Below are 11625 nucleotides of genomic sequence, written 5' to 3'. Positions count from 1 at the left end.
ACTGAGTAAAAATAAAAGTAACATGAATGAAAAATGAATGCTAAAAAGATGACAGAAAAATGAGCAGAGACTCACAAGTGAAATTAAACGGGGTGGGAGTATTTTAGGCAGCACCCCGGAGCATTTCCAGGTCACTGCATTTTCCGAGGTGATGTGAGGATGATGACAGATGAAGGTGAAGCAATAAAGCAGCCTCTCCCCTGCTGTCTGGACGAGTGATACCTCCAGATTGATGCCAGCATCCCAGAGAGGTTTCACGTCTGAGGCCAACTGACGTTCAGACAACACCTTACACCACACTTATGCTAAAAGCTCAGGTGGATTCAAGGACCTGTCCGGGCTCCTGAGAGGCTTCTGCAGGTTTCATCATCCGTCGGATTCTTGTTTAGTGACACAATAATGCTTACAAAAAAAAATTAGTTTCATGGTTATTTTTTTGAAATACAATCAGTGTACATACACTAGCTTCATTTTGTGGTGATATCATAGCAACATGGCTCTATAGGAATGGTAACATTGTTCGGTCGGTCCACCAACTTGGTCCAGACTGAAATGTCTCAACAACTATTGGATGAAATGTTATGATATTTTGTAGAGACATTCATGGTCCCCAGAGGATGAAGCTGAAAAGTCCCCCTGCCGCTGACTTTTCCTCTGGTGCCACTGTAAGTTGGCATTTTTGTTTATTTGTGAAATATCTCAAGTAACTGTTTGATTGATTGCCACAAAATTTGGTACAAACATTCTTGGCGCTCAGACGATGAATCCTAATGATCATCTCACTTTATCTAATTTTTTTTTTTTTTAAATCTAATTCATGCCACAACCATGAAGTAAAAGCTTCAGCTTCATATACTGAATGACCACAGGGACAAGATGGAGAATATGTTCATGTTTTCACTTGGTTATATTGCAAAAATAACAGCAGTGTATTTGCACTGTCTACACAGTTTACTGTCCAAACTATTTATGAGAGCTCTGCACCTTCAGAAAAAAGACCAGACACCAAAACTTTGGCTACGACCTCAGTTCATTGTGTAAACTGGATGCCAGCCTGTACATGTTCTGTGGACACTATTCATTCGTCTGATGTGTGCTGGTGTTGCATAACAATGAAATATTGATGGGAAAATAATGCTTTTGTAGCTTACAGTGTAGCTGGAGCACTCAAATGTAAAACGTGTCAGTGAACTCCCACATCTCCACATAACAGATCTCTGCTCTCCACATCTTTTTCAGCCCAATAAAACCAGGAGAGCTTGTTGGTAAATGCTGAGTTTAATGTTTGTTTTCTTTCTGCAGAAATGGTGAGTCATGGTGCTGGCGGTGGAGCAGCAATGACATTTATGTCGTGATTCAGGTGGAGGGAGAACCAGACAGAAAAATCTAGTTGGACCTCTCACTTAATTGAGTTTAGTCTCATCCCACATTATGAGCATTATGAGATGTTGTGGAGATGGGTGACTAAGCCAGATGCCAGATAACTGGCGTTTTTGTTTGTGGATTTATGTGTTTTGTTGCTTTGTCCTTCTTTTCAGTAGTATCATGTTTGTTCTTAGCTGTGTGTGTGTGTGTGTGTGTGTGTACATCGACTGCACAGATCTGTGTATAAACCTTGTGCATATTTATCCTGGAAGCCTGTGTTTCTTCCCGCTAATGTACAGATGTTTGTGTGAATATGCTCTGGGTGTGTATCTCTATGTGTCTGTGTATGCTCGTGCTGTGTGTACTAGTGTGTATGTGCCTCCCTGTGTGCACATGACTGTCAGTTTGCTGGCAATGCAAAAACATGTCATGTGTGTCCAGAAAATCAGAGTAATGCAGCTGTCTGATTCACTTAACACACATCAGTTAGTAGGTTGTGTTGTCATCCATGAGAAGAGAGAAGGGGACGCCAGCAGTGTGACAGTTACACAACCTTTAAGCTGACTTGTTTGTTTCTCCAACAGGCTGGTCTGTTAACAAGACTGACTGGGTTATATTGTATCCATGGTAAATTGAATAATTTTTTTTATTTTTTTATTGCCCCAGGTTGTTTTCAGTTTAACAGTTATCCATCCTTATCCTAATATTGGACAGAATCTTGTCATGATATCATGATCTTCAAGTCCTTTATTGTTTAGGGCTGCAATCTGTGCCACATAAAGCACATGCATCACATTGCTAGTTCCAGTAACTGCTACAGAGCAGAGAAACCAGTGAAAATGTTGATACTGTTTTAACCGGTTTCTTGTCCCCTGGCCTAACTTTCTAAGTTAGTTAAAACAATTTTCATTGAAAGTTTCATTGAAATATGTTTTTTGGATATACTGCTAAATAACAACAACCCTGAAAGACCAAAAAACATAACCTCCTTCGCAGAGGTGGTAAAAGCATGAAAAATGTTGTTGACCTCTTTTTAGCAAAAGCATTGTGAGAACTTGTCAAGCATAAAATAAGTCTGAGAATCTGCAATCTGCAGTTTTTATGTCTCAAAGCAATGTGAGAGGCCTAACAGAGTCAACTCCAAAGAGGTCGAATCAATAGCTTATTATCAAAATTAAGATTGTGTGTTTAGGATTTGAAAATGTCTGACTGTGGCAACTCCTAATATTAAAAGACACTGGCACAGAATGCAATGGACATCACTGAGGGCACATCCCTTATGGCTGCATCGTGTGTTTCATTACAGTGACATTTCTGCCAGACCTAAAAAAAAAACAGCATGATTGTTTTAAGGGGTTCACATTAGAAAAATCCATTAACATTAGCTAAATAAATAAATAAATAACCTAAACAAAGGACTGATATTATCTGCTAAGGCAAACATGTGTGAACTAGAATGTCTGAATGGCAAATGGATGCTGAGAAGACAGGAAACACTGGGCAGAACAGCTAGATAATAACCAACCATATGCAGCAGCAGAGACACAGCAGCTCACATCTGGAACCTGCTGGTCCTGTTGTTGAGATTCCCACACACAGCAAATGTTCTTGTTGCCAGTAATGGGGAGCGGAGAACTGGTTTTCTAAGCAGCTTTGAAATGTTGAGACGCTTGTGTGCATGTGAGGACGGCAGAATCACAGACAGGGCCACACCTGCATTAAAAATCAACACAGACTCTCAGTTTTTCAAATAACTGGGTCTCATAAAGTTTTGTTTCTTTCTAAATTCTTGCTTTTGTGCATATACTCCTATTTAAATAAACAATTCTTGTATATGAGTTGGGCCTCCAAATGTTGCAGGCGCATGCAGTGCTGGCCACTGGTTTAGAGTGCTGGCACCACTGGGCATAAACCAGCATTGTTATCAATTAACAAATCAATTTTTTATATCGGCTAGGCATTTTCAGGGTTGTGGAGGACTGGTGCTTATCCTAGCTGGTACTGTGAGAGGGGGAGTACACCATGGACAGATACTGAGACATATAAACAAACAACCATTTACTCTCATTTTCACATATTCAGATAAGCATCAACAACTAACCTACATGTCTTTGTGCAGTGGAAGGGAACCCATGTATACTTTTATTGCATGTTGTAATTATATATATGTGATACACACTAATACTTACTAATACTAATATAAAATAAAGGTCACTACTGTATATCTGGAGTTGCATTCATTTTGTAACTTGTGTTCAAAATAATCAATATTTATGTTTTATGCCTCAACCAACATTTCTAATGCTAGTGCTATACGAATGCTATAAAACAATAGCCTTAGAGGGTTAGATATCATGTTAGATATCATATCTACTGCCCTTCATCATACTTACAAAATGTACAATACTATGACTTTGTCAGAATGGAAATGTGATAAACACTTTCACTTTATCTAGCAGGTGGCTACAGTGAGTTTAGTTTAGTTCAGATTTCACTGTATCCAGTGAAAACCAGAGAAAGACCACGGAACCTGTGTTTTTATTTTTTGCCTCCTGTCGCCATCTAGTGGATGATGCAAGAAAAGCAAGTCCTCCCTGATTGGCTCAATTTGCGATGTGCTTGTCTCTGATTCGTTTGTAAAAATTCCGCCTTCTAGAAAAATCTCCCGTGTGGAAACACAAACAGCCCAAAGCTTCCTCATTATCACGAAAACTAAAATGTTTAATGTTAGTTAGATTTTTGTACCGCTAACATCTTGTCTTTTATGCTCATATTTTTTTTTAGAAATACCCAAGGGAGAAATACGTCCCCCTGGTTTAGGAAAGGAGGCAATAAACGTCGTCGTTATGTTGTTTCTTTCCGGAAGACAATAGAGAAGGGACGGACTCGATTTATGGAGTTTCGAGGAACAAATTTGTTGTGAGAGTTTCTCTCCGAGGCTGTTTGAACAAAATGAGGAGTTTTCGAGCATTTCTGAGCACAACACTCACCTTGGTGGTACTCGAGGTCTGTCTGGTGTGTTGTGATATAACGGACGGAAACGCAGAACATCTGAAAAGAGAGCACTCGTTGATGAAACCGTACCAAGGTGAGATGGTCCAGTTAGCTCGTTAGCTAACCAGATGTTCCTCCACTTTCCCACCTGTCGCTGCGGTTTAGGAGTTATTTAGCAACATTTGCAACATCTTGGATAATTAATCTAACTGACTGTGTTACTCATACGAACTATCTGATAATAAACGGTTATATGCGTTTTAAAATGTGAATGTAATGCACCCAGGGCTGTGTCACTTAAAAAGTGCGAAATTCGAACATTTAGCTGAAAGAACAGAAACATATGTGGCTCAAAATGTTAAAACGTTAGTAAACAAAACTTTGATTATGTGTCAGTTTTATGATAAACCTACGAAACTTGTCAGCTAACATACTGTACACATTACAGCTGCAACGATTAAGTGAATAGTGACTAAATTAACAACTACTCTGATAATTCGTGTTGACAGATTTCATTTATATATGCCGATATCACAAATTTGCCTAAAGGGTCTCACAATCAGTATAGCATTACCACACCTTCTGTTCTAAGAACCTCTATTCAGATAAGGAACTCCAAAAACCTTTTAATGGAAAAAATGGAAGAAACCTTAGGAAGAGCAGCAGAGGAGGGATCCCTTTTCCAGGACAGACAGACATGCAATAGATGTCTGTGTACAGAACAGAGCAAGATAGGAGATTGATAGTAATGACAATTAGGATCACAACATTATAGATTGAACACATTACTGGAGAATATGATGTGGGAGGACAAAGAATAACTTCCAGGTGCCACCAACGGATAGGATCTGAACCTATTATTGTTTTAGGTATTAAGTAAAAAAGCCAAATATTTGCCAGTTCCAGCCTCTCGAACATGATAATTTGATGCAGTTCTTTGTGTTTCTTAATACAAAACTGAATATGTTTTTGTTTTGCACTGTTGTAGAAAACAACACATTCCAAGATGCGTTTTTCACTCTTCTTTCTGACATTTTATGGATAAAACAATTAATTGATTAATTACAATGAAAACAATATTTAGTTGCACCTGTAATATGCATTCTGCAAAATGGTTATAACAAAACCCTCTAAAGATGAAACTGAATTAAGTAGTTCTGAAAGTTGTAAAGGAAGTTTATCACTGCTCTAAATCAGATTGTTGAACACAGGTGCCTGGAGCTGTTACAGTTAAATAGGTTGAGGAGTGCGCCACAAACTGTAAGAATCTCATTTGCGTATGAGTTATGAGGTAAAATATGTGTCATCAGCCCTCAACCCGCGCAGGGTGTGTGCAAAAAAGTGCTGATGAAGGAAAACGTATTAGATGCCAGTCTGTGTACAGCTTTCAGCCCCACCCTTACTGATGATAATAAGAAATATAATTACACATACAAATAATTGGTTTATAATATATAAACATGAGACACAGAAAACATGTTTATTATTAAACAAGCAATAATCACTCCATAAGTATATCTCTTAGCTTTGGTTTCTTTAATACCAAGTTGAATGTTGACAGTGGATAAGAAGAAAAATATGAAGATTGCCTCAAGCAGAACACAAAATAAAGTGTAAGTGAAGCAAATAGTCTATTACAGAGTTTAACACAGTAATCTTCAAAGGATAAAACTGGCAACAACTTCATTCATTCCATTAGAGCCTAAAGGCTGAAGTTAAAACATAAAACTTTTTCTTTAACATAATTTGGTATCATGGTAATTCCACTAAGGTGAAGGGGAACCTTCTAAATTTAAAGAAAATCAGTTCTACAAGAAAATGACTGGTTGAATCAATGTGTTCTTTCATTTTATAATTAGTGTGTGTGCAATTCAGATATTTTTACATGACAAAGGTATTTGGCTAAAGATTCACATGCAGATCAACTACGTCAGTGTGTACTGTGTAGTGCATTCCCCCCTACATATGCCACTTGATGTTTTCTTCAAGACTAACCAAATGTTTGCATAGGAACCTCAGTAAATGTTGAGCAACCGCCTTGTTTTACGTGTTTTACAAGTTATGCATATTTGCTCATATGAGGCCACAAGAAATCTAAAGCGGTTTTAAAAGCAGTTTGGCATGAGAATGTTTACACAAGAAGGGAACAGTACATACTATGCAAAGGAGCACTATACTGAAAACTAGGGCTGGGACGATTATCCGACGTAATCGACGTTGTCGATTATAAAAATTATTCGACGTGGAATTTTAGTGTCGACGCGTCGTGTAAAACCACACAGGGTAAATGTTCATAGACCAAAACCGGAACTTTCTAATGGGACCGTTTATATCCATCGTCTTTGGTTTACCCGGATACAAGCGCAGCGCAAGGACTGGGACAACGCGGTGACGTAATTGAAGTCATTGTGAATGATTTGCGTCTGTGTAATCTATTTGAACAACATGACGGCCTCTACCAGCAGTACGACGGAGCGTGTGGAGCAACACGCGGCAAAAAAGGCTCGCACACGGTCCTCCAAAGTTTGGGAATACTTTAATCTTGACACCAACAGTGCGGTAGTCTGCAGAATAATGCTCATGGTGGTGTTTAAGAAATGTTTTAATAAATATTGAAATGTTAAAAATGTTTTTTTTTTGTGTGTGTGTGTGTGTGTGTTGGACGGGGCAAGTTGTTATATTAAATGACTAACTGGAAAATAATTACAATAAAATTACTGTTAGGTTAATAAAAAAAATAATCGTTAGATTAGTCGAATAATCGAAAAAATAATCGCTAGATTAATCGTTTAAAGAATAATCGTTTGGGACAGCCCTACTGAAAACCTTAAGTGAGCCATCTGGCACAGCAGTTGGTCTGGTCAACAGTAAAAATGAGACCAATCAAAAGCAACTCGTACCTGTGCAATAAGTTAAAGACATTTCTGGAAAACAACTTGAATTCTCTTCTCTCTGTCATATTCTCCGCTGTGTCTGATCATGCCTTGTCCTTTCATCTGTTTGTCTTGCAGGTGTTGGCAACAGCCCGAGCAGCCAGTGGGACTTCTGGGGAAGCACGTTGGTGACTGGTTCTTATGTTAGACTTACTCCAGATGAGAGAAGCAAGCAGGGATCCATCTGGAACACTGTGGTGAGGATGGATTACAAACACAGCTATTATCTCCAGTCTGACTCGGACGCATTGTCGTTTATACCCAAACCTATGCTATTTCAGCTTTGGGTTTAGAGTACATGTTCTCCATTGAGTTCATCTGAAGCCATGCCCATTCAACCTGGCTCTCTTTAAACTTTTTCAGCCTCACATATTAATTAGATTTTTCTTGTCTTCTCCATTTCTGTGTAGGTGAGAGTTTGTCATCTGTACAATATGTAAATGCTCATTATCTCTCATTGAATTGTTTTTGGATGGAGAAACATAAATGTGCAAACCAGGAATGAAATTTCTACTTTTTATAACTGATAAACTTTTACATGATTTTTACAAATTATATTCAATCTCTGATATGTAAAATGAAATACTCAGAATTAATTGTGAGGTGTGTAGAATGAACACCGACAAACCTCTTTAAAAATGACAGCTGTCAAGAAGAATGGGTTTGATACCATACTTTGCTCATTCTTATGAAGCTGCCATAGAAAGTAAATACTTTGCCTATTTCTGTCCTACAGCCTTGTTACCTGAAGGACTGGGAGATGCATGTGCAGTTTAAAGTTCATGGGTCAGGAAAAAAGAATCTCCATGGCGATGGCATTGCTATCTGGTACACAAAGGACAGACTGCATCCAGGTAATGATGGCCTTTCAGCCCCCGTGGCTCTTTACTGCTGAGTTACCGCTTTTATGGAAGAAACTTACCCATTTCATCTCAATCATCTCAAGTTTGGATTTACTCAAAATGCAGCACTTAGGTGTCGCCTGCAGCTGCTCAGCTAACCAGTTCACTGCTTTTTTGACTGCTACTCTACTGCAATATTCAAAAAACAAAAGGTTTTACTTCCTGCAGCTGCATCACAATAAAAGCCTTCTAGTTGTACATTGGGTGAGCTCTTCTACATCATATGCAACAGTGAAGCAAAGTGCACCAGAAAACAGAGAGGCTGCTGTTAGATAGATGAATATAATAACAGATGTCCAAACCATGAACGCATCAGCATCAGTGAGCCAATAAGTATGCAGCATGCTTGGACCAGGATCTAATAATGATGGTAATTGACTGTTTGCACCATAATGTATATTGTAATTTTCTTTTTGTTAAAATGGATGTGATCTCAGTACAGCTATCAAAATATTTGTAACACTTTGCCTCTTTTTTCCTCCGGGTTTAAGCTTTAACAATTGCAAATGTTACATCAGGGCAACACAGAATATGTCACTGTTATGAACAGTATGTAAAGGTAATGGTTAAATGCATAAAGTGCTATAGCTCAGATAGAGAAATGTAGATCCAAACATGTGCTTTTGTCCCAGTCATGTCGTCTCACAGAAAAGCTCTGAAAACTTGCTCACTGAGTGTTAATGGACACTATCATCATTCTCACTCCATCAGAAAGCTTTTTATTTCATCATGTCCACTTGTTTGTGTCCATCATCTCAGCTTGCTCTCATCACTGCTGACCTCAGAAAATGTGTCTCAGGTTGTCTGCTCATGTTTCACCTCATCTCTGCCTCCATCCTAGGCCCTGTGTTTGGAAACCAAGATCAGTTTCTTGGCCTGGCTATTTTTTTGGATACCTTCCGCAATGACCTCCATGGAATGGATGTAAGTGTGCAGTGTATGTGCGTGTGTATGTGGCTCGAGGTGATTGACTGGCTTGTTTCTTTGCAGGGCCTGTGTTTTCCAACAATGCTCTCTTCCACGGGTTGGCCGTTTTTATAGATACTTACTCTAACGATGATGCGACGGATGTGAGTGGTTGCTCAGGTTTTCCTCGTCAGCATGCCATGTCTGTGTAGATTTTGTTTTCTTCACTTTAAATCGGCATGTTGTCAGATCTTTAAGCATGTTCACAGTGAAAACCTCATAGATTTTGTTTTATAATGTCACTTATTTGTTGTGCAGCAGCAAAAAATTTAATCACATGACCTATTGAGCATGATGGCTCTCTGGCAGGAGCTGTGCTTTCTTCACTTTGTAAATTGTCGTAATGTAAATTTTTGTTCATTTCAAGAGAACTTGTCTTGTGACAGAAGCTACTTTCACATTGCAGCTGAAAGTGTCTTTTTAGTTGCTTTTTATCCGGTGAGAACAGCTGAAATCTGGACAGCATGGCCATGCTGTGCTACACACATCTGTGAAATCCAGTTTACTTTTCAATTCTCAAATCGGAGCTTGTCAATATTTCCAATTATCACTTAGATAACAAACTGCAAGAATCAATACTGTCGAAGTATTTACATAATTTTGTTCAATTAGTTTATTCAAAAGCTGAATACAAACACTGTAATCAACATCTTAGGCACAAGTGGGGAAAGTAGGTATGAATATAGGCATCTTTTTGGTAACTCGTAATTTAGTTTGTATTGTATTGATGTCAGATAAATATGACCTGTCATCCAAAACATCAGATATGAGCAGTGTATTAAAACAGATCCTAAACATGCCTGCAGTGTGAAGGTAGCCTTGAGCTGTTATGCGCTGACATGACCCAAACTGTATTCTGGGTTTTTTATATTTTCTTCTATTTTATTTAATTTTATATATTCATTTGTCCATCACCTCTGTGTAAGAGTATGTGTTTAATACCTGCTTTTTAAGATGTACTCGTTGATTCTTTCCTGTCTTGTCACCAGCGTTCCTTCCCGTACATTTCAGCCATGGTGAACAACGGCTCAGTGAGTTATGACCACGGCAAAGACGGACGGTCGTCGGAGCTGGGAGGGTGCTCCGCTGAGATCAGGAACAGAGAGCACGACACCTACCTCGCCATCCGCTACTCTAAAGGAAGACTCACTGTACGTAAAGGGCCTCGCTTGTGTCAGGGATACCACATAGCTTCTTTTCATTTAGTTCAGCTGGGAGACAATCGAGACATGATTTACTACAATATAATATAACATAATGATAATAAAATCACCACTTGCATATTTACATTTTTGTGTCTGGATTTAGTTTAAACTCTTTTTTTACTACAAGAATTTTCATTTTCTTGTCCTATAGCCTCTTAACTTTTTCACTTGTGGCAGTGCTGCATTGCATCATTTACATCCAGTTCATATCCTGCAGGTGATGGTTGACGTGGATGACAAGAATGAGTGGAAGGAGTGCATCGACATCGGAGGTGTTCGTCTTCCCACTGGATATTTCTTTGGTGCCTCAGCAGCTACAGGAGATCTGTCCGGTAGGTCGGCGCTGGAAAGCTGCAAATTTATTCCTCTCATAACCTTTTTATTACATTTTTGAAATATTATATAACAGATTTGCTAACAATTTAAACTTTTTATGTTGTACTATTATGTTCCAGATAACCATGATATCATCTCCATGAAGCTCTACCAGCTGATGGTAGAACACACCCCCGAGGAGGAGAACCTGGACTGGACCAAGATCGAGCCCAGTGTCAGCTTCCTGAAGTCTCCTAAAGGTAGATTAAACTATAAAAGGAGACTTGATTTAGAATTTGGTGTCTTCCATATCTGTATATAGAAACACGTCTGATGTGTTTAAAGTTTCAGATAACAACGTAAAATCACTTTTGATTTTTACGATTTTTGCCAATGGCAAGACAACATACATGCACCTATGAAGCTACATATTCATGATTTTGAGTGTCGTGCGTTTAAAGGAATACTCACCCCTGTAGGTCTGATAGGTGCCTTTTTTTATTTTAACCAGTTCATGTTTGTGTAGTGTTTCAGGTTTATCTATTTCAAGCAAGTTTCCTGGGACAAAAAAAAAAAAACACAAACTGCAGCAACTCTGACCTGAACATGAAAATGATCATCCACTCTGTTCTTGCTCCCCAGACAACATTGATGATCCTACCGGAAACTTCCGCGGCACGCCCCTCACGGGCTGGAAGGTCTTCCTGCTTCTGCTGTGTGCTCTGCTGGGAATTGTCGTGTGCGCTGTGGTAGGAGCCGTAGTTTTCCAGAAGAGACAGGAGAGGAACAAGAGGTTTTACTGAGGAGAGAGGAGAGAGAACCACCTCATCAGAGAGGTGTTTGTTGGGGGATGAACTGTTTCCAGATGACAGATTGAGCACATTCAATGTGAAATTTTTTTCTAAAAGATTGTACAAATGTTTATATCTTTGGAAAGCTACTGCC

The 11625-nt window shown here is 38.9% G+C and overlaps 1 protein-coding gene across 1 annotated transcript; it reads left to right on the top strand.

Annotated features, from left to right (window-relative positions):
* Positions 1-4123: 4123 nt before the first annotated feature.
* On the top strand, positions 4124-11625 carry lman2 (lectin, mannose binding 2). The gene is made up of 8 exons (XM_022760331.1): positions 4124-4453; positions 7371-7489; positions 8029-8146; positions 9036-9118; positions 10150-10311; positions 10583-10697; positions 10821-10940; positions 11323-11625. The coding sequence occupies exons 1-8, from the start codon at positions 4318-4320 to the stop codon at positions 11481-11483; spliced, it is 1014 nt and encodes a 337-aa protein (XP_022616052.1). The 5' UTR covers positions 4124-4317; the 3' UTR covers positions 11484-11625.

This window comes from Seriola dumerili, unplaced genomic scaffold (assembly GCF_002260705.1).
Source record: "Seriola dumerili isolate Sdu_G_001 unplaced genomic scaffold, Sdu_1.0 BDQW01000331.1, whole genome shotgun sequence".
Classification (NCBI taxonomy): Eukaryota; Metazoa; Chordata; class Actinopteri; order Carangiformes; family Carangidae; genus Seriola; species Seriola dumerili.
Note: the sequence above shows the minus strand (reverse complement) of the source record. Positions and strands in the feature narration are given on the sequence as shown.

Bases quoted from the DNA above. Each gene is read 5' to 3' on its own strand.
- lman2 (XM_022760331.1), top strand. From the start codon at position 4,318: ATGAGGAGTTTTCGAGCATTTCTGAGCACAACACTCACCTTGGTGGTA. The intron at 8,147-9,035 runs GTAATGATGGCC...CCTCCATCCTAG, and splicing joins AAAGGACAGACTGCATCCAG to GCCCTGTGTTTGGAAACCAA. The intron at 10,312-10,582 runs GTACGTAAAGGG...CATATCCTGCAG, and splicing joins ACTCTAAAGGAAGACTCACT to GTGATGGTTGACGTGGATGA.